Genomic DNA, 23,747 nt, shown 5'->3' on the forward strand with positions numbered 1-23,747 from the left:
ATAATTTTTCATGAGAAACCTCAGCTCTTAAACATACATGCAATAACTAAAGCAAGTCTGAGTACAAAAACAATTTACCCCAAGCACTGTCCAGTTTGATGAAGAGCTCATTGAGAAAAGGTGAAACTGGAGGTTGAAGCAGCATGTAAAGTATGATATGTACTACCCACATCACAGATACACATAACCTGAAAAACATACAATCTTTGAATAAGAAACTGTGTTTCTTGTATCAATATCCTAATTCCAAGCTGCACCGTATTCTAGACTGCCAAGCTTTCTTATCCATAAGATAGAAACATCGTAAAATCACAGCTGTCCAAGGCAGGGGAAGTAGATATTCAAATGACTAAACACAAACCAGCCAATCACATTTAGAAGCTTAAATTGCCAAAGAGACAAAAAAAAATGAATGTGCAAGCTGCAAGTACGTTCTTAATTTAAATTTGTGCCATAAAAATGACTGCTCACCCTATAATTCCCAAAACCAAGTTTGCCAAATAGCCTAAGACCGTCAGAGCCCATGATGCATCTGCCTGCAAAAGAATCAGGGCGCTGGTTTAGAATAAAAATAAGTGACCATTGTGACAACCGAGGATTTCTTTACAGTAAACTGTACTGCCATTAAAACAGCATACCTGCTCTCCTTGAGGGTAGACTTCTTCTAAAGCTTTAACATCATCTTCCAGATAGAGCAGTTCCTGCAAGTAAAATGCTGAGCTAGATATACCAATGACAAAACCAAGCATCACAAATCTAGAGACATGTTTTCTGTCTCGACTCTAGAAGGGTCCACCCTATATAACCCTGACACATCCCTGCTCACAATCACATACTATAGGTCACATTTATGTAGAAGTAAATCCAACCATATAATAAGGTTATTGGATCAATTCTTGTGTCTGCTAACCCTGCAAGCTCTCTTTGTTAAAAAAAGAACATTTCAAATCCAACAAAACAAACCTGCTGAATCATTTTGACATTTTTCCTCCATTTCCGACCTTTGCTGCCGCCTCTCTCTTCTCGCTGAAGAGCCAATGCCACTTCTCTGACATCCTTAGCACGCTTGCCCAATTCTGTTGCCTCCTGGAAGAGTACATGTATTTTGGGTGTATGTAGAAAATTGTGTTAAGTGAATGCATGCATACATTATTCCTTGTCTCTGCTTACTATTACTCAGGCAAGTTATGACCATGCATAGTATCTTGGAGCATGAGAGTGTGGATAGTCTGATGGCATGCTCTATAAGTATAGATATTGTAAGGACGCATGGGTTCTTGGAACAATTCCGCTTCATGGTTGTTGGGTCCTAGTGGTTACGTGTCTACCCATCAGAGCATATACGTTTGTATGTATGTGTGTCCAATATGCATAGGTGAGAAAAAGAAAAAAATAACTAAAAATATACAGTTGCACACACACAAAGATGCACATATTCCATTCACAAGAAGTCAGTCAGCATTTGGATAAGAAATGAATGCGAAGACTTAATTCCATTAAAAGGGTTAGCCATACACCTTTATGTATTGTGATCGAGTTATGATAGCCTTTGGACGCCGCAGGAAACTGAATATCATGCTTAAAGGTAAGCAAGCTATTCCAACCCCACCAAAAATCTGCCATGGAAGCAGCAGGGTATATCAGCATCATATTTTTAAATTAGACAGCTCAGCAGAATACCTGAGCATGACAACAAGAATCGACACAAGCTTGTCTACCACACCCATCTCCAAGGTGTTACAATCAAAAGCATAAGAGCAAAGAAACCCTCAATTCATGCAAGTTTATCTTTGACATCCAATGAATCCTGCAACGAGTAACGCACCGAGAAAAGCACCGATCCAACAATAGTTGTTAAAGCAACCACATATTCCGGAAATGATGTAGTAAAGGTCCAGGTTGCCTTTGAATTTGGTGCCGTATAAGCATAACACTGTTTAATAATGAACATGAAGCTGCTTAGCTTAGATAAACTTGCCTAAACCTCTAGAATGTACAATAAAAATCTAAGGAACAACATAGAAGTTCAAATTCCCTGTTATCACGGACTTAGTCATTCATCTCATCAGGACCAATATACACATATCAACTTCATCAATCTATTAATGAATGAAACAGCCATGGACATAACCAGGGATTTAAAATTATGTGCTTGACAGAAAAATTGTGTATTTTAAAGAAGGATGTGAATATGATGAATAACAACTGAAAATTAAGCATATTTATCCCGATTTCTCAATTGAAACAAGGCAAGTATATATGTAGGTAGCAGTTAGATAACGCAGGTAGCAGAAGTTTGCAAGACTGGAAAAGAACCTTAATTCCTCTTAATCCCATACATACAGGAGGACTCTCTTGCATGCTGTGATAAATAACCTTCCTACCATCTTTGTCAACCTTAGAAAGCTTAGATATAGAGTATCCCTCCCATTGAATATAATCCCACAACAGTGCGAAACATAGTCATCATGTGATATGTGTACAGAAAGAGGACCATTAATGGAAATATGATAACCAGTCCAGTAAAACATACCGAAAATTTTTCACTGGAAGTGTTACCCAGGCAGGGCTGAGACTGTGACAGTGCAGAAAAATCCGTAGTGAAGGGTGTAGCCACAGATGAAAGTCGCTGGACGGTGAAGTCCACTTTGCCCACCAAACCTGCACAAGGCAGTAGTTTCAGATCACCAACAATTGGTCACAGAGTGTCAATCATCACATATGCAGTGAATACTAATTTCAGATTGGCCATGTAAAACCAGACTGATGGTGAAAGACAGCTATCACCACTCTTAAACGACGGGATTTATGCTCTCAAAAGCTCTCCCTCACTCCCTCTCTCTTAAGGTCTCTCCAACCGAAGTTGGCACATCTTGGTTAATCAGGGTTAACCCTCTTGGCGCATGCCAAGTCTTGTTGACCGAAGTCAACACTCTTTGACCGTAGTCAGCTCTGTGGTTCTCTGGTTAACCGCAGTTAACCCTCTTGGTAATAAACCAAGTCTCCTTGACCGAAGTCAGGTTTACTTGACTAGAGTCAAGTATCTTTGACCGTAGTCAATCCTTTGACCATTAAAATAACTCTTTGACCATAATTAACACATATAAAACTCTTTAATTATGATCAAATAAATGGTCAACTCTTCTTTGACTTAGGATATTTACATTGTGGTGACATCCCCTCGGCTTCTATTCAGTTGACCTCAACTGAAAAGCTTCCTTGTAAACATCCGAAAGCTGTGGATGATCGGATAACATGTCTTCGTCCATCCACTTGGCATCTAATGCCGTATAATTCTTGAATTTTACAAGATACCTGTAAAATTGCTTACCCTGAGGGCCTTTACGTACAGTATGGTACACAATTTGCTCTGGCTGAAGGACTTCCTCCAGCTCATCCACTTCTGGTGGATCGTCTAATACTGGTTCTGTAGGCTCTGGTCCCTGGAATTTCTTTAGAAGACTCACATGGAATGCCTTGTGAATCCTCCAATGCTCTGTATGCAACCTCATTTATTCTTTCTGTAACCCTGAAAGGGCCATAGTATCTGGGAGATAACTTTGCATACACTTTCTGTTTGCCTTTAAACTTGCGGAGCCTAGCTTTTTCAAACCTCAAAAGTACCCAGTCCCCTTCCTTGAGATCCAACTGTCTCCTATGCTTATCTGCAACTCTTTTATGTTTCTCTTGAGACCTTTCAATTGCTGTCCGGACTTGGCTGTAAGCTGTCTGGAGGTCTCTCACAAACTGATCAGCTGCAAATATTTCATCTTTGGTCCTCAATATAGGTGGCAAAATCACCTTCCCATATATGACCTCAAAAGGGGCTTTCCCTGTAGAGCTATGTACTGTATTATTGTAAGCAAACTCTACTAACGGTAGGTACTTTTCCCAGTCTGAACTTTGGTCACCCACGTAGCATTTCAGCATATCCAAAATTGTAGAATTTGCTACTTCACTTTGACCATCTGTCTGGGGATGGAAAGAAGAAGAAAAATTCAGATTCGTCCCCATGTTATCAAATAAAGCTCTCCAGAATAGACTGGTCATTCTGGGATCTCGATCACTAACAATGGACTTAGGCATACCATGATGTTTAAAAATTTGTGCCATGAACAACTTAGCCATATGATCTGCTTTTATGGTTTTGCGAACCGGAATGAAATGGGCTTGCTTGCTGAATCTATCTATGATAGTCCAAATCCCATCATTCCCTGACTTTGATCTCGGCAAATCAAAAATAAAGTCCATTGTAATACTTTCCCATGGTGCCTGAGGCACGGGAAGAGGCATAAGTAGGCCAGGTGCCTTCGTCTATCATACTTCATTTTCTGACACGTAAGGCATTCAGTAACAAACTGATGTATATCTTTCCGCATTCCTGGCCAAAAGAAATACCTCTCTAGTGCTAGAGTTGTTGCTGTAATTCCTCTATGTCCAGCATAGGGAGGTGCATGGCATTCCCCCAAAATCTTTTTCCTCATCTCCTGGGTGATGCATAGGCAATCATCTTTCATTAAGTACCCATCTTTCAGGGAATAGTGATTGGTGGATTGCCCCTCTTGCATTTGCTGTAAAATTTCACCAAAATCAGAATCATGAGCATATTGTTCCCTCATGCCTTCCAGGTCCTGATGATAAGCAATAGTTACATTATTGACCTGGGGTCTTCGGGACAAGGCATCTGCCACTCTGTTCTGAATTCCTGGAGTATGGACAATCTGAAAATGATACATTGACAGCATGTTTGCCCATTTCATATGCTTCTCGGAAAGCTTGGTCTGAGTCAAAAAGTATCTCAGACTTTGGTGATCTGTTTTGATAGTAAAATCTGCACCCAAAAGATAGTGTTTCCATGTATGGATGGCATGAATTACAGCCAATAACTCTTTCTCATAGATTCCTAAATATCTTTCCGCATCCCGAAGTCGCCTGCTTTCATAGGCTACTACATGACCATTCTGATGCAATGCAGCTCCAACACATTCTCCACAAGCATCGCAATCCACATCAAAAGACTGATAAAGATCCGGAACTACCAGAATAGGCTCTGTAGTCAACTTCTCCTTGAGTGTATTGAATGCTTTCTTCTGTGATAATCCCCATGTGAAGGCTGCATTTTTCTTAGTGAGGTCACGTAATGGAGCTGCGATATCAGCAAAATGTCTGATAAACCTTCTGTAGTAAGAACACAGGCCTAAGAAGCTTCGAACTTCATGCACAGTTTTCAGCTCTGGCCACTCCTGAATGGCACGGATCTTCGCTGGATCCATTTGTATCCCATTCTTGGATATTATATGCCCCAGATAGTGGATTTCTTCCAAGAAGAACTCACTTTTCTTGCTGTTTGCATAGAGCTGATGATTTCTCAGCTCTTGAAACACTATAGTAAGATGTTCTCTGTGGTCTTCCTCTGTCTTAGAAAAAACTAAGATATCATCAAAGAAAGTACCCGTAAAATGCCTGTACTTCCAGAAGATGCGATCCATCATTCTATTGAATGTGGCTGGAGCATTTGTCAACCCAAAAGGCATCACTAAGTATTCATACAACCCGAATGTAGTGCGGAATGCTGTCTTGTGCACATCCTGAGGCTGTATCCTCACTTGGTGGTAGCCACTCTTTAAGTCTATCCTGCTGAAAACTGAAGCTCCATTTAACTGATCCAGGACATCATCAATACGCGGAATAGGAATCTATTCTTGATGGTCATTTTGTTCAGTGCGCGATAATCGACGCACATACGGAATGAACCATCTTTCTTCTATACTAACAGTACAAGGGAACAAAAAGGAGACGAGCTGGGCTGAATCAACCCTTTGGACAGCAAGTGCTGTACCTGAGCCATAATCTCCTCTCTCTGAGTCGCACTGACTCTATAAGGGGGTCTGTTTGGTGGCTCACTACCAGGCATTAACTCTATCTGATGATCTTCTGGTCTCTCTGGGGGTAACTCCCCTGGCAAAACATCAGAAAAGCAATCTTTAAAGTTTACAAGAAACTGAAACTTATCTTTGTCTGCATCATTCATTTCAGCATGCATATCATTCTCTTTTTCTTTTACAAAAACCATGCACGCAGAAATTGCAGACTTTATTGCTTTACTGCATGAAACATCAGATACAATGGGGATAGTGTCCCCTTTATTCCTGGCAATTAAACGCTGATTTTTTCCCCTATGCACAAACTCCAGCACTCTTTCAGGAAGAGTCAACTTCACTGCCTTGCGGTGAAACCAAGGCATCCCCAAAACTACATCATAATGTTTCAGTGGAGAAATGAAGAAGTCTTCCTGATCCACATAACTCTGAACATGAAGACGGAGCTTCCCTATCAAGGGAGTAACTGGATTCCCACAAAACATTTGATCGGCATCCAAAGCCCTGCGTAACTCTTCCGTCTTTATTCCCAGCCTCAAGGCTTGAAACAAATGCTGAGCCCTGGGATCCCTTTTGAGATTTTCCAGCTCTTGTATACGAGTGCGTACCATCTGTTCAAATTCTTGTTGAGTTTGCCGCACATTTCTCTGTCCTAGATGTACATCCCTATCTTGTGAATCCCACTGGATAGGTGATTGATCCATATTCTGAGGTCTGCAGATTTCTCACACCGTGCAGGTAACTGATGCACACTACTTTTGCTTTTCCAACAGAAAAAGTACCTCAACAAGAGGTGTTTTGCATTCACAATCTATGCCAGTACTGGCTGTCAGTTCAAGGCATATACCCACACAGTTGCCAAAGCATCAACAACTATACTGCCCTTTTCTGGCTGCTGCAGATGGCTTCAAAAGGCATCTGTTTTTCCCTCTTTTTACTGCTCAAAGGCATGCATACTCTTTTTCTGCAAATCTCTGATTCCTCTGTTTTTCCTGCTGTTTTCTGACAGTAGAGATCTACTTTCTCTGTTTTCTCTGCTTTCTCTGTTTTTCTGCTGCTTTTCTGACAGTAAAAGTCTGACAAGCAGGTGAAAATTGCTAGCAGAAACAGTCTCTGCAACTGTTCTTTTTTTTTTTTTTTGAAGAGAACAGTAACCAGATAGAGTAATTACTCTAACCAGACTGACTGGTTCTGGTCTGGTTAGTTTGCAACTGGGCCAACTGGACTGGTCACAGTCTGGTTGCAGTGACCAGACTGGTCTGGCTGGGTCAACTAACTGGACCTCTAACCAGTCCACTACCAGGGTTGAGTTAGATTAACCCCTGGTTAGCCATGTCAGCATCCATGTCACCTGTCAGAATGCCAGGTCATCTCACACGTGCATGCCACGTCAGCAATTGCGCTGTCTGCCACGTGTATTGCCACGTCAGCTGCTGAGCTGTCTGCCACGTGTCAGTGCCACATCATCAACCCCACCGCTCCATCCGCCACGTCAACGCCTGCACGTGCGGATGCCACGTCACCTGTGTGCCACGTGTCTGCCTAGGTGGCACCTTGGCCACATCAGCAACAGCCAAAGGTTTCAAACCTTGGCTATGCAAGGGTCGTCGCGCGTCGCACCTGCATCCTGATCACTTTTGCAGCACCTAACGCCCGTGCAAGGGATCGACAACAAAACCTACAAATCCCGTCAGAAAATCTCCTTTCGCAGATCACGTGAAGCTCACGCCTTCCGGGTTAGCGTTCGTCGTTTGAGCGCTTCAATTTGTCCGTCGGCATCCGTATCTCTGTCAAAACACATGGGCCTGCGCCATGTATCCCCGGGAAGGCATCTCTTCGTCCGTGATGATCATCCCTAGCACCGGCCTCAATTCGCTGATTCACAACTTCTTTCAGAGGAAAACCTCAAAAAAGTGCGTCGCGGTGCTTTTTACTCACAAATTCTATATCGCACTTGATTTTTCGTCGTTTCCCCCTTATTTATCACAATTTCACGTCGCTCTTTCTATTTCGACACCTTCCATAAATTCTGAGCAGCAATATTCCATTCCCAACACAACTGCCGTCTTCCTTCTCTGCTATTCTTCTTCAGGGAATACCAGAATTCTGTCGTGATTCACTTTTTTTTGGCATAATCTTTTACTTTTGACATTCAAAGTTTCAGCATCAAACAGGCGTCAGCCGTTATTGATCTAGACATCGATCATTCTTTTCCAGGCATCTGCCCCCAAAAAAAAAACAGATTCGATGTTTCTCACTTGTATCGTGCTGAACAGGCATTTTCTGCATGACAGTTCTTTTCAGGGTGCTTCCCAAAACCGTCATGGTTCAAGAGAACCACGAAGCTGGGCTCTGATACCAATAAAACCAGACTGATGGTGAAAGACAGCTATCACCACTCTTAAACGACGGGATTTATGCTCTCAAAAGCTCTCCCTCACTCCCTCTCTCTGAAGGTGCACTAGGGCCCAGGACAAATCGTCGGGCTGGACCCCCCCGAAGGTCTTTATTCATCCCAGAAAATCTGTTACAGAAGTTCAGCGTAGAGCTATCTCGTAAAAATCCATTCCAAAACGTGAATAATCCATTTTCTTACAAGAGCTTCAAGCTCCCTTCAAATTGGCAACATGCCACTTGTCTAAAATCTAGACTAAATCCTATTACATGCCACTAAGGGCCATTCTGGAGTCTTCAAAGCTCTCGGTCACACGAACTGCCTCCTAGATGCTTGTCAGGCTCCCATTACACTTAGGAAAAATAATCCTTCCTAGTACCTGCAACAATTAATTAAAGCGCACCACCATGGTACCCATTAATTGTTAGCGCTTTGCATGCAAATAACACACTGTGGACTAATCCTAGTCACGGTGGGCGTCCCCACTGAACACGTGCACATCTAAACAAATATATATACAAATAAATATATATATTCTCTCGTTGACCGGAGTCAACACTCTTGATTATAATTAAAGAGCTTTGACCAAAGGTCAAGGCGCCTTAATTATAGCCAAGTCTCTCCAACCGAAGTTGGCACATCTTGGTTAATCAGGGTTAACCCTCTTGGCGCATGCCAAGTCTTGTTGACCGAAGTCAACACTCTCTGACCGTAGTCAGCTCTGTGGTTCTCTGGTTAACCGCAGTTAACCCTCTTGGTAATAAACCAAGTCTCCTTGACCGAAGTCAGGTTTACTTGACTAGAGTCAAGTATCTTTGACCGTAGTCAATCCTTTGACCATTAAAATAACTCTTTGACCATAATTAACACATATAAAACTCTTTAATTATGATCAAATAAATGGTCAACTGTACTTTGACTTAGGATATTTACATTGTGGTGACACCATGTGATAAGAAAAGCATCAATGTACATTCAATTATCAGGAACCACTAGTATATGTTAGTGTTGAATCTTAGATACTGCAGCAAGAACCCTCAAACGAGTCAAGGAGAGGCTGTAAGCATAGCATGCTGAGGGTATAGCAGAAGTGTTTTGTCCCTAGAATTAGTGGCCAGCCAGCCATAAATTAATCCTGGGTTGAGGGAAGCTATCACCAGGCTGTAAGTATTCCAAAGCCAAAGCATAAGTTGACCATTTATTAATAATAATTAATGAGTTCTTCTTTTATTTAATTATGTTCAAAGAGTGGTCAAGTCTTGACTCCGGTCAAAGATACTTAACCCCGGTTAAGTAAGCCTAACCTCGGTTGGGAAGATCTAGCTTTGGCCAAGACGGTTAACCAAGCAATCAAAGTGCTGACTTGACTTCAATCAACGAGACTTGGCTCACGCCAAGAGGGTTAACCTCGTTAACCAAGGTGCGCCAACTTCGGTTGGAGAGACTTGGCCATAATTAAGGCGCTTTGACTGATGGTCACGGCCCTTAATTATGACCAAGAGGGTTGACCCCGGTCGACTAAGAATTGTGTTCTATGTTTTGTTCATATGTTTGTTTGGTGGGGACGCCCACAGTGACTAGGATTAGTCCAGAGATTATTATTCGCATGTGAATCGCTAACAATCAATGGGTGCCATGGTTATGCGCTTTACTTAATTGTTGCAGGTATAAGAAAGGTTCCAAAATTGGGGCATTACAGAGCCTCGCAAGCAATTAGGAGTTACTCGCGTAACCAAGTGCTAAGAAGACCCCAGAAGACCTTACCCATGGACATGGGATTAGAATTAGGCTAGAAAATAGACAAGTGGCAACTTGCCAAAAGAATAAGCCTTGAGCTCCTTTGTATTTTTACGTTTGAAATCTTGTATAAGACAGCTCTACGCTGAACTCTCTAATAGGTTTACTCTCCAATAATAAAATACCTTAGGGGGGTCCAGCCCAACATATTGTCCTGGGCCCTAGTTGCTTCAACAGAGAGAGAGAGAGAGAGAATTTGTCTACAAATGAATGAAGGTTGAGAGAGGTGAACACCGCAGGAAATTGCAAAGAGGATTGCATAGGTGAACAGCGTAGGAAATTGCAAAGAGGATTGCATTGGTATCAATGCGTGGTATCGTTGTCTTCTCAGAGCAGCAACGATTCAAGAGCGCAGGATTCAATCGTCCGCAAGCGTGGGAGAGCTTAGACCAATAGTGCCGTTCACGACGAGCGAGTAGGGGATATTGACGTCAAGACGATGCTGCACCTGCTTGTCATTCGAACGGTTCTCTTTTGTCTCTTGGAATAGGTGCTCGAGAACAACAAACCAGTAGCCCATGAACGCGACGGCATGCGCGACTATCGTACGGAGTTTCTATCGCCCGTCAAGGTTCAACCTTTTGGTGACATGGACTAGGCATCCACACGTGCGGAATGACGTGGCAATATGGCGCATGTAGGTAGCTGACATGGCCCCGACTTGGCCACTTGACGCGTGGCAATGACGTGTCATATGCTAACGTGTCAAGTTGACACGTGGCAGGTCACGTGGCAGTGATGACACGGCCACCAGTTGATGTGGCAATGCATGCACAGAGTTGAACGTGGCATGGCAGTGACACATGGCACTGACGTCAGCAGGTGACGTGGCAGCCAGGTGGCAGAACTTGGTCAATTGACCCTGGTTAGACATCTGATTAGGGAACAGCCTAACTAGACTGTGTCATTAACTAGACTCGATTGATCTGGTTAACCAATTTGGTTCAGTTAGTGGCCTGGTTACAGTTCTTCCAACCAGACCAGTCTGGTTAGTATAACCAGCCGGTTACTCATGCGGTTACTGTTCCCAAAAAAAGGGACAGTGCAAAGACAGTTTTTGCCATCAATTTCCACCTATCTGTCAGTCTCTTCCTGTCAGAAAAACAGCAGAAATATCAGTAAAATCAAAGATTTGCACAAGTAAAGAAATGCATGCCTTTATGCACAGAGAAGGGAAAACAGATGCATTCTAAGTACTTTTTGCAGCAGCCAGGAAAGGGGCAACACAGTTGTTGATGCTTTGGCAACCTTGTGGGTTTATGCTTTGAGTTGACGATCTGTTACTGGCCAAGTTGTGAATGCAATACACCTCTTGTTGAGGTATTTTCTCTTTGAAAGGCAAAGGCTGAGTGTATCAGTTGCATACACAATGTGTGTGAGAGTTTGCAGATTCCAGACAAGTTGCAGTGATGGCTTCACAGCAGCATGCCCAATCATTCCATGAGGGAATGGCAGAGTCTGATCAGGCATAGCAGGCAGAGGCTATGCATATAAATAAATAGAATGCTTACAGAGAGTTGATTCCTCAATTGGGAGAGGCAATAAGCGACCCCTTGTTTCGCAAGATGGTAGAACCTCTCTTTGAGGAAAAGCCAGAGAAGCCTCCCTCTGGATCAAATCAAGAAGAGATGGGCAAAAAGAGATCTTTGAGTTCTACTCCTCTTTCCACAGATGACACATTGGGAAAGAGTAAGAAGTCTCACCATAAGGACAACAAAAAGAGGAAAAGAGCAGTTCCTCTTCCCAAGAGGGGAAACTATTCCCATTGTATCAAATAGTTCTGTTGGGAAAGAAATAAAGTCTGCAGTTTCAGATTACATGGTTTTTGTAAAAGAGAGAGAGGTGGAAATGCATGCTGAAATAAGTGAGGCAGATCAAAATAAATTTTCAGTTTCTTGAAAATTTTAAAGATTGCTTTTTTGACGCTTCACCAAGGGAGTTACCCCCTGAGAGACCTAAAGATCATGGCATAGAATTCATTCCTGGCAGTGAGCCACCTAATAGGCCCCCATACAGAGTTAGTGCAACTCAGCGAGAGGAGATTATGGCTCAGGTGCAGGACTTTTTTTTCCAAGGGGCTGATTTAGCCCAGTTCTTCTCCTTTTTGCTCCCCTGTACTACTGGTACAGAAGAAAGATCCTTCATTCCATATGTACATCGATTATCGCTCTCTAAATAAAATGACCATCAAGAATAGATTCCTTATTCCGCGCATTGATAATGTGGTAGATCAGTTAAATGGAGCTTCAGTTTTCAGCAGGATAGACTTAAAGAGTGGCTATCACCAAGTGAGGATACAGCATCAGAATGCAGCATTCCGCACTACTTTTGGGTTGTACGAGTATTTGGTGATGCCTTTTGGATTGACTAATGCCCAGCTACTTTCAATAGGATGATTGATCGCATCTTCCGACCCTACAGGCAGTTCATTGGTACCTTCTTCGATGACATAATTGTCTTGTTCTAAGTCCGAAGAAGAGCACAAGGAACATCTTACTACAGTATTTCAAGAGCTGAGAAATCACCAGCTCTATGCAAACAGCAACAAAAGTGAATTCTTCTTGGAAGAGATCCATTACTTGGGGCATATAATATCCAAAGATGGGATCCACATGGATCCGGCAAAGATCCAAGCCATTCAAGAATGGCCAGAGCTGAAAACTGTGCATAAAGTCACTAGTTTCCTAGCCCTGTGTTCTTACTACTAAAGATTTATCAAGCATTTTGCGGACATAGCCGCTCCACTTCACAACCTTACTAAGAAAAATACAGCTTTCAAATGGGGAATTCCACAAAAGACAGCATTCACCGCACTCAAAGAGAGGCTGACCACAGAGCCAATCTTGATAGTTCTAGATTTGTATCAGCCATTCGATGTGGATTGTCATGCTTGTGGGGAATGTGGTGGGGCTGCATTGCATTAGAATGATCATGTAGTGGCCTATGAGGGCAGGAGACTCCGAGATGCAGATGGGAATCTATGAGAAAGAGTTGCTGGCTGTAATTCATGCCATCCATACATGGAAGCATTATCTTTTGGGTGCAGACTTTACAATTAGAATAGATCACCAAAGTCTGAGATACTTTTTGACTCAGACAAAACTCTCCGAGAAGCATATGAAATGGACAAATATGCTGTCAATGTACCATTTTCAGATTGTCCATACTCTGGGAGTTAGGATCAGAGTCAGATGCCTTGTCTCGAAGACCCCTACTGCTTATCATCAGGACTTGGAAGACATGAGGGAGCAATATGCTAATGATGCGGATTTTGGTGAGATTTTACAGCAAATGCAAGAGGGGCACTCTACCAGTCACTACTCCCTGAAAGATGGGTATCTAATGAAAGATGACTAGGAGATGAGGAGAAAGATTTTGGAGGAATGCCATGCACCTCCCTATGCTGGGCATAGAGGAATTACAGCAACAACTCAAACACTAGAGAAGGTATTTCTTTTGGCCAGGGATGTGGAAAGATATACATCAATTTGTTACTGAATGCCTTACCTGTCAGAAAGTGAAGTATGATAGACAGAAGGCACCTGGCCTACTTATGCCTCTTGCCGTGCCTCAAGCACCATGGGAAAGTATTGCAATGGACTTCATTTTTTATTTGCCAAGATCAAAGTCAAGAAACGATGGGATTTGGACTATCATTGATAGATTCAGCAAGCAAGCTCATTTCATTCCGGTTCACAAAATCATAAAGGCAAATCATATGACTAAGCTTTTCATGGCACCGATTTTTAAGCACCATGGTATGCCTAAGTCCATTGTCAGTGATCGAGATCCCAGAATGACCAGTCTATTCTAGAGAGCTTTATTTGATAATATGGGGACGAATCTGAATTTCTCTTCTTCCTTCCATCCCAAGACAAATAGTCAAAGTGAGGTAGCAAATTCTACAGCATTGGATATGCTAAAATGCTACGTGGGTGACCAAGGTTCAGACTAGGAGCAGCTCCTGCGAGCTTCCCCTCCCCCCCTCGCCGTTAGCCCCTACCTCCCCCCTCGCTCCCCCCCCCCCCTCGCTGCGACCCCCTCCACCCCTCCCGCTACCCCTCGCCTCACCTCCGCTCCAGCCGCCCCTCGCTCCATCCCGCCCCTCGCTCCATCCCGCCCCCTTGCCTCCGCTCCATCCCGCCCCCTCGCTCCAACCCGCCCCTCGCCCCCTCGCTCCAATCCGCCCCCTCGCTCCAACCTGCCCCTCGTCCCTCGCCCCCTCGCTCCAACCCGCCCCCTCGCTCCATCCCGCCCCCTTACCTCCGCTCCATCCCGCCCCCTCGCTCCAACCCGCCCCTCGCCCCCGCTCTAACCCCCCCCTCGCCGCCGCTCTAACCGCCCCCTCCGCTCCATCCCGCGTCGCCTCGCCTCGTTCTCTCTCTCTCTCTCTCTCTCTCTCTCTCTCTCTCTCTCTCTCTCTCTCTCTCTCCAGCCCGCCTCGCCCTCGCCCCGCCTCCGCCATTCCGCCCCTCGCTGCTCCCTCGCCATCCACCCCGCTCCAACCCGCCCCCTCGCTGCTCCTTCACCCCCTCGCTTCACCCGCCTCCGCCTCATTCCGCTCCCCTCGCCCCCCCGCTTCACCCCTCCACCCCCGCCATTCCAACTTCACCCCCCCCCCCCGCCCTCTCGCCCCTTCCGTACTCCCCGCACCCCGCAGCCTTCGCCCCGCCCTCAGCTTCGACCCCTCCGACCCTTCATTTCGCCTCGCCCGCCTCACCCCCAGGCTCCACCGCCGCTTCATCCCCTTCTTGGGTGGCAGCCTGTTTTTCTTCATCGGAAGCTTGCAGTTAGTCTTGGCGGTATGGCGGCCCCCAGCCCGGATCCGGAGGCCCAGTCGGACCCTCCCTCTCCAGATGCCTACCGCGTTATCCTGACAGAGCAACAATCATCCCGTGTTCAGGCGGTAGCCAGTGACTTTGCTCGTACCTCTGTTTACGGTAGAGTCATTGGACACTCCCCCTCCAGGTCTACCATCAGGGACTGGCTCCAGTCCACTCTCTTGCTAGAGGATGGCCACATTGAGGAGGTGGCCCTTATGGGAAGGGGCATCTTCTGGCTCAAACTCTCCAGTGAGAAAGCTGCGAGCAATCTGATTGCCGGTTCCCCCACATCGGTGGATGGGAAGATCATCATGATAGTCCCGTGGTACCGTGGTTTCAGCGCAGCGGATTTCGATACTCGGTTCCGTATACCTCGCCACCCAGTGACACTAGTTTTTCCAGGGCTTGCTACTGAGCTGCGGCCGATTGTCAGGGACTTGGGCTCCCATTTTGGCTGGGTTATGCACGACACCTTTGCCGACGCGGTGACCACGGCAGGAGCTCCCCGAGTCCGTGTGGCTGTGGCGGACCCTGCGACTCTCCCTGCAGTGATCGAGATCGTGACAGGTGCCGGCAGTATCACCCAGAGCATGCTAGTCACCGGACAGCCAGGTCAGTGCCTGCGGTGCCATGGCTTTGGGCACTTGGCGGCTGCTTGTCCACGCTTTGCCAGCTCGTCTCGACCCTCCCCGCCCTCGCCCCCTCCGCCCCCACAGCCACGTCAGGAGGAGCCGAGGCAGTCGGAGCCTGGGCCAGAGGTAGTGGGCGGTTGGACCGAGGTTCGAAGGAAAAGAGGAAAGAATAAGAAGATCTCGGATAAAGGCAAGGAGGCAGAGGTCACCCTTCCTGCAGCAGCACTCCAGAGACCTGACAGGCAGATGCCCCAGGGACCTGGGAGAGCTTCTTCTTCGACGGCAGCCCGCCCTCCACAGCCTCAGATCCTCCTCTCTCCCACCCCCCCGCCTTCTCCCCAGTCTCCCCCCCTTCGCCCGCCCCGCAGTTTCAGCCCCCGCCTCCTTTCCCTCAGTCCCCTCCCCCTCCCCCTCCCCCTCAGCCCCAGTTCCAGATGCATCCCCATCCCCCTCCCCCCCCTGCTCCCCTCGCCCCTCCTACAGAGTTAGCTGCACCGTCGCCTTCCCAGCCGAGTGCAGCCTCTGTTCCACCTTCTCCGCCAGTCGCCTCCGTGGAGCCCGAGTCGCCTATCCCGCAGCCTCCTCCCCCTCCCCCCCCGCTTGTAGGACACCCGGAGTCTGTACCACCAGTGGAGCAGGTTTCCCTTCCCGCTAGCCCCTCAGTGGCAGACTCAGCTGGGTCTCAGCTCCAGGAGAGAGAGCTCCCTCGAGACTTTTACAGATCTGGCCCCTGGGACTACCTGGATGTGGCCGACCTTGGGACCTTCCCGGCTTGTCTCGACATTAGTATCTTCATGCTCCGCAAAGGGGCGGATGGGAAGATTGCTGCCTTGGCTCCCAGGGATGGCCCTAGCTTCGCCTTCACGTTCCTCAGCGATGGCACCGAGACCTGGACAGACGACTCGGTGTGGGAGGCTCTCAGAGAGCAGACACACGCCCAGATTTGCTCCTGGATAGGCCCGTCCGGTGGGCAGCTCCTCGAGACTCAGTGGTCCGAGGGCGATGTGCGCTTGCGGTGGCGTTGCGCTGCCAAACGTTTCCGATTGATCGTGATCCTCAGACCCCCCCTGGCATGGCCTCTTCCCCAGGATGTCAGAGCTTGGTCCCAACAGAAACTCCGAACCTTCTACGGGATGACCACTTCAGAGATCTCGAGCTGGCTCGAGAAAGCATTTGCCCATGGCACTAGAGGCCTCTCGCCATTGCTGAAGGTGTTGAAGAACGGGCAGGACGACCCCGTCTCCCCCTCCAAACCTTCTCACAAGCGGCAGCGCCTCCACTCCGATATGTCTGATTCTTCTTCGACTTCGACTGCGAGCAGACAGCTGTTCGCAGCCCCCCATCCCTCTCCATGAGCCTACACCTCGTATCCTGGAATGTGAACGGGTTTCACTCTTCGAGCACCCGTGGTCCCAGGAAGCTCATTTTGCGTCAGGAACTTCAGCCTGCAGTGATTGGTCGATTGGATGTACTGCTGCTCCAGGAGCACAAGCTTTCTGCGGCTCATGCCCGCAGCTGCGGGAAGGTTCTCCCTGGACGCTCCTACACTTATTGGGAGCCTTCGATCGGCGCACAGGGGAGGAGCGGGGGGGTCTGTACCTCCGTGTGCGAGCAGTTAGCTCAGATAGTTTTCGGTCACGGCACGTTGATCCCAGGCCGAGCCCTTTGGGTAGGCCTGAATTTGGAGGGATCCACGATAGGAATCCTCAACATTTATGCTCCCACAGACCTCCGTTGCAGAGCCACCTTCTGGAGGACACTTACAGGGATTCTTCCAGACATGGATTCCTGGATTGTAGGAGGAGACTTCAACAACCTGGAGACCTTGGAGGACCAGCAGGGTAGAGATCCGGAGTTCACAGGTATGGCTCAGGCAGAGCAGTCAGCTTGGGACTCTTTCATCTTCGCGACAGGAGGGAGGGACAGTTGGAGAGACCCGTCCTTCCGGCGTTGGCACGGGAGCCTGGACTTCTCTTGGGGCTTCCGCAGGGAAGGAGGCAGACTCCTGGAGCGGCTTGATAGGTTTTATGTCAGTGATTGGGCCATCAGCAGAGGTGGCCAGGCGGGCATTGTTCCAGGGACGACACTCTCCGACCATGCGCCTGTGCTCCTTTCATTAGATTCGGCAGCCCAGACTCTCCCCCCCCGATCATGCAGGATTCCCGATTCCATCTTCTCGAGGGTGGACGTCCGTAGCAGCATTTGCAGTCTTTGGGACAGAGACTGGGGGGAGGGCGTGGATCTGGTAGACTCGGTCGCGCAGGCTCTGCAGGAGTCCAGCCAGATCTGCCAGCTCGCAGCCCTACAGGTTCGACAGGATTGGTGGGGCAGAGAGAGAGCTCTTCGGAGGGACCTCGCCTCCATTCAGCGACTTCAGCAGTCTTCCCCGGGCTCGGAGGAGCTTCGGATCCAGGCCCTTCGAGCCAGAGCCCTCTTGGAGGAGACCCTCCAGCGTCGCTCCGAGTTCTCCTATCACGCCTCTCTCTCCTTCTGGGCCCGGAAGGGTGACCGGATGTGCAGGGAGTTCTTCAGGACACACGGCCAGAGAGCTGCAGGGGATCAGCTACGGAGTCTCAGGACAGCGGATGGTCACATTGTTACGGACCCGGGGGAGGTCCTGGGGTTGGCCACTGACTTCTACAGGACCCTCTTCCAGCAGGAGCCACTTGCCCCTCGTGCTAGTCGTGACCGTGAGGAGGTGTGGAGGCACATTCCATCCCTTGTCCAGCCTAGCATGCAGGCGACGTTGTTGGCGCCGTTCACCTCGGATGAGATGTTGGAGGCCTTGATGGCCATTGATGGGCAGAAATGCCCAGGTGAGGATGGGCTATCCCGAGCTTTCTTCACCTCCTTCTGGGACCAGATCCATCAGCCCCTCCTTGCAGCTCTGCAGGGGATCTTCAGCAGCGGTCAGATGCCAGAGAGCCTTTCCTCGGGACTGATTTGCCTCATCCCGAAGGGAGGAGATAGACAGGAGATCCGCCAGTGGCGTCCGATCACTCTCCTTACCACTGCCTACAAAATCCTCGCCAAGATGATCAGTGCCAGAGTTCGACCTCTACTTCCAGACCTCGTCCATGACACTCAGACAGGCTTTGTCCAGGATCGCAGTATCCTGGATAATGTCTTCACCTTTTCAGAGGCGACGGAGTGGGCTCAGTACAGCGGATCACACCTTGCCATTTTACTTCTCGACTTCGAGAAGGCCTACGATCGCGTGGATTGGTCCTTTTTGGAGGGGACTCTGGAGCGGCTAGGTTTCCCGGCAGGCTGGATTCAGGGTATCTCAGCTTTGTACAGGACAGCGTCCAGCAGAGTCATCATTGGAGGCAGGATGGGTGAGCGATTCAGCTTGGAGAGATCAGTACGTCAGGGCTGTCCCCTGGCTCCTTATCTGTTTCTCTTCTTCGCCGAGGCCATGACTTACTACCTTCGGGCGAGGTCCACAGGGCTCAGGGGTGTTCGCCTTCCACTCCGGGAGGACACGGAGCTTCTGGACTCAGAGTACGCAGATGATACAGCCCTTTATGTCCAGGACGATGAGAGGATGCTAGAGAGGGTGCGGATGGCCCTGGAGATTTTCTGCTCGGCCGCTGGTGCGAAAATCAACTGGAACAAATCAGTTGGTTTTCTCACAGACCCGGGGGCGTGTTCTCAGTGGGGGCGATTTCTGGGCTTCAGATGGATTCCACGTGGACAGACAGCTAGATACCTTGGCTTCCAGGTTGGCCTAGACATTACGCCAGCTCAGCAGTTTCTCCCGGTGCTAGATTCCATCCGACGGAAGCTGGCTTTCTGGAGCACTGCTAAGCTTTCCCTTGCAGGTCGTGCTTTGGTAGTTAACCAGGTCCTTCTAGCCACGGCTTGGTATGTGGCTTCCTGTTGGTGCTTCTCGAGATCCAGCGTGGCACAGCTCAGGAGGTTGGTTTGGAACTTTCTTTGGTCTGGGGAGGATGGGCATAGAGATACCAGAGCCAGGGTTGCTTGGCAGACAGTCATTCTTCCGCAGGCTGAGGGTGGTCTGGGGGTCATTGATCCAGAGCTTCAGAGTCAAACCTTGTTAGGCAAGCTTATCATCCACGGTTTGACCCCAGGGGGGCAGACGTGGAAGATGTTACTTCAGCAGGGAGTCGGCTCTTGTGTCCCGCGCCGAGGTGGAGAGTGGCTACCGTCCTTCAGGTGGATCTTCACTTCCGCCCCGCTCACTTAGCCCCGCTCCCCACTCGTTCGTAGCCTCCTCATGGTTTGGAGGCGGCTCCGTCTCAGTCTCATTCAGTCCCAGCCCAGCTGTCAGGAGGAGATCGATCGCCAGCCGCTCGTCTGGAATGGGCAGGTCAGAGACGCCGAGGGCCTTCAGTTGGGGGAGAGATCACATATCAGGTGGGACGGCTGGATGAGGGGGCCAGCCCGGTCCCTTCGAGTTTGGAGGGATACGTACAGACATCTGGAGATGGCCGATCTTGCAGACGCAGCTGGAGGTGCACGCGGAGTCCAGGCGAGACGCACGGAGATCGACGGTGCGATCCCAGCCGCTTGGTTGGCTCCACCTGAGCCTCAGGTCCTCATGCCTGGAGACACCCACTGGCTGGGACAGTTCACCCCCCGTGGCATCCCACTGGTGGTCGCAGGACGTTTGGATGACTCCTCTATCGCCTTCTTCGCGGTTTCAGGGGATGGACGACTCAGGAGAGAGGATGCGCTCATCGACCCCCTACTCCCGTGGCAGAGGGTTAGGGTCGTAGGCCTTCTGGGGAAGGTCTGGCATACCGACCCTAGTATCGAGCAGGACCAGTTGCAGCTTTGGCGTCTTTGGCTCTGGGAGGGGCGGGCCTTGTCAGAACTTGAGTGGGACCCAGGAGAGTGGTGGTGGCCAGAGATTGTGACAGGACAGGGGCCGACTTCCTTCTTCGCTTACAGCACGACTCTGGGCAGGCGAGTTCTCGGGAGGATGCAGAGCCGCCCCCCCACCCAGCGTCCTAGCTGGTACGCACAGGGTATTTCCAGGTTCTTTTTGCAGGCATTCTGGAAGGCCTTGTGGGAGAGCTGGCGGCCGCGGAAGATCTCATACTTCCTGTGGCTTCTTACCCACAAAGGTCTTCCAGTGGGGAGCTGGTTGAGGCAGATAGGCCAGGACGGTTGCTGTCAGATTTGCCATGCGGATGAGGAGTCACCAAAACACTGCCTGTGGAGCTGCACGCGCGCCCAGGAAGTGTGGAGGTGGACTTTCGGGCTTCTTGCTCGTGCAGCACCAGAGCTAGGAGTGATCACTTGGGGCGTGTTCTGTTGGTGCAGCACCGCACCTGGTCTTCATCACTTGTTCGAGGCATGCCAGCAGGACCCCACTTTCCTTATCACACAGGGGACGTGGGGGCCGCTCGAGGGTATCCCACAGCACCTAGCAGAGGCTGATACAGGAGTTCGGGAGAGGCAGCCAGTCTGGGAGATTATCAGCAGCATTACAGGATGGCACATCTGGACCTCGCGCTGCGCGCAGATCCTCGGTGGCACCTCCTTATCGACTGCCCAGATCATGGCGGAGATTTGGAGTGAGATTATTCATACCCTCAGAGGCCAGTGGGACCAGATTCAAGGAGACTCCCGGGTCGGTCAGGAGAAGCGGAGACGCTTCCTCCAGGCTTGGGCCACACAGAGCCTCTTCTTCGAGCAGACTACGCAGGGCCTTCGGTGGCACTACTCACCACCCCGATGGCTGTTCATTCACACTCAGCATATCCCTCCGTGAGAGTATGATCTATTATGCTACCTTTTGGGCTGCGTCCGGTTTGTGAACGCAGCCCGTCAGCTATAAGCTGACCTCTTGTATCTTGTTCTCGAAGTAATATAATTAGCACTGTTTTTTCGGCAAAAAAAAAAGGTTCAGACTAGGAAAAGCACCTACCATTGGTGGAGTTCGCTTACAATAATCTCTACAAGGAAAGTCCCCTTTGAGGTCATCTATGGGAAGGTGATTCTACCACCTATCCTAAGGACCAAAGATGAAATATTTGCAGCTGATCAGTTTGAGAGAGACCTCCAGACAGCTTTCAGGGTTATAGAAGAAATAAATGAGGTTGCATACAGGTTGGCACGGCCAGAGCATTGAAGGATTCACAATGCTTTTCATGTGAGTCTTGTGAAGAATTCCAGGGGCCAGAGCCTACATAGCCACTAACAGAGGATCCACCAGAAGTGGATGAGCTAGAGGAGGTCCTTCAGCCAGAGCAGATTGTGTACCATACTATACGCAATGGCCCTCAGTGCAAGGAATTTTACAGGTACCTTGTAAAATTCAAGAGTTATTTGGCATTGGATGCCAAGTGGATGGATGAATACATATTGTCTGATCATCCACAACTTTCTGGATGTGTACAAGGAAGCTTTTCAGTTGAGGTCAACTGAAAAGAAGCCGAGGGGATGTCACCAAGCTGTAAATATTCCAAAGCCAAAGCATAAGTTGACCATTTATTGATCATAATTAATGAGTTCTTCTTTTATTTAATTATGTTCAAAGAGTTACCTTTATTTGGTCGAGTCTTGACTCCGGTCAAAGATACTTAACCCCGATTAAGTAAGCCTAACCTCAGTTGGGAAGATCTGGCTCTGGCCAAGACGGTTAACTACAGTTAACCAAGCAATCAAAGTGCTGACTTCAGTCAGAGAGTGCTGACTTCAGTCAATGAGACTTGGCTCACGCGGCTCACGCCAAGAGGGTTAACCTCGTTAACCAAGGTGCGCCAACTTCGGTTGGAGAGACTTGGCCATAATTGAGGCGCTTTGACTGATGGTCACGGCCCTTAATTATGACCAAGAGGGTTGATCCCGGTCGACTAAGAATTGTGTTCTATGTTTTGTTCATATGTTTGTTTGGTGGGGACGCCCACAGTGACTAGGATTAGTCCAGAGATTATTATTCACATGCGAAGCGCTAACAATCAATGGGTGCCATGGTTATGCGCTTTACTTAATTGTTGCAGGTATAAGAAAGGCTCCAAAATTGGGGCATTGCGGAGCCTCGCAAGCAATTAGGAGTTATTCGCGAGACCAAGTGCTAAGAAGACCTTACCCATGGACATGGGATTAGAATTGGGCTAGAAATTAGACAAGTGGCAACTTGCCAAAAGAATGAGCCTTGAGCTCCTTTGTATTTTTACGTTTGAAATCTTGTGTAAGATAGCTCTACGCTAAACTCTGTAACAGGTTTACTCTCCAATAATAAAATACCTTTGGGGGGTCCACCCGGACATATTGTCCTGGGCCCTAGTTGCTTGCACAGAGAGAGAGAGAGAGAGAGAGAGAGAGAGAATTTGTCTGCAAATGAATGAAGGTTGAGAGAGGTGAACAACGCAAGAAATTGCAAAGAGGGTTGCATAGGTGAACAGCGCAGGAAATTACAAAGAGGATTGCAGAAGCCAAACGGATTAGGTAATCCTAGGTTGAGAGAGGCACGATAGGATTAGGTTAGAAACTTAGTTTAAACATCCAAGTAGTTACAGAATGGTGTAGAGCCCACAATGCACGGCATCCTTTGGGTCATTCCAATCTGTTGAGCCGTAACCTTTATGTACCTTAAGGGGGACGTGTCAATCTATGCTAGATCATCATGCGATATCCCTATTTACAACATCCTTGCCATTATTGATGCTATACAAAATTTGAGACCGGGTGATTGGCAAGATAGGGCTGCTTTATGGCTTGAAGGCGAACAACATATCATGCTAGCTCAATGGAGCTATTTGCTCATAGAGGGATCATTGATATTGGTAAGGAGCATTAATGCACCTCAGTAGGTACTTGCGCGATGCACGCACGCGCATGAACACTTTTTTTTGGGTGAAATCGTGCCGCACCCACACACACACACACACATGAATCTAGGACTCATTGTCAGGAGGGCGTGAGTTTTTGAACTTGCATTTGGCCAGGACTCTGGAAAATTAAGTGGGCAAGGCCATGGGATGTGGGTGTGCAAAGTTCCCCCTAGGAATTGGTGCCTTGGGGGTGAATTAGTGAATTGGTCCAAAGAGGAGGCAAAGGGGCCTAAAATTCTTGAGTTGGGCCATTGGTTAGGCCTTGAAATTGCCCCAATAGAGGGGGCAATGGGGGAAAATGAAGAGGGGGATGCCACATGGCATTAACCTTGGATGGGTTTGGAACGTTACCTGAGGAAGCACTTGGACAAAACCAAAGGGGAATTCATGTTAGGCTGGTAGTGGCGACGACA

The 23,747-nt window shown here is 48.3% G+C and overlaps 1 protein-coding gene across 2 annotated transcripts in view; it reads right to left on the minus strand.

The window, feature by feature from the left end:
- LOC147884124 (LIMR family protein At5g01460-like) overlaps nt 1-23,747 on the minus strand; it is a 36,840-nt gene that overhangs the window by 6,809 nt on the left and 6,284 nt on the right. For both annotated transcript variants that reach the window (XM_087398336.1, XM_087398335.1), the window contains exons 4-10: nt 2,534-2,661; nt 1,826-1,933; nt 1,518-1,616; nt 964-1,086; nt 639-701; nt 472-536; nt 79-188 (exon numbers count right to left, since the gene is read on the minus strand). In XM_087398336.1, the coding sequence (XP_087254462.1) occupies nt 79-188; nt 472-536; nt 639-701; nt 964-1,086; nt 1,518-1,616; nt 1,826-1,933; nt 2,534-2,661 (696 nt within the window). The remainder of the gene's footprint in view (nt 1-78; nt 189-471; nt 537-638; nt 702-963; nt 1,087-1,517; nt 1,617-1,825; nt 1,934-2,533; nt 2,662-23,747) is intronic.

The sequence above is a fragment of the Dipteris shenzhenensis genome, chromosome 27, assembly GCF_047967505.1.
Source record: "Dipteris shenzhenensis isolate YYH24624 ecotype China chromosome 27, Dip_SZ_1.0, whole genome shotgun sequence".
Lineage (NCBI taxonomy): Eukaryota > Viridiplantae > Streptophyta > Polypodiopsida > Gleicheniales > Dipteridaceae > Dipteris > Dipteris shenzhenensis.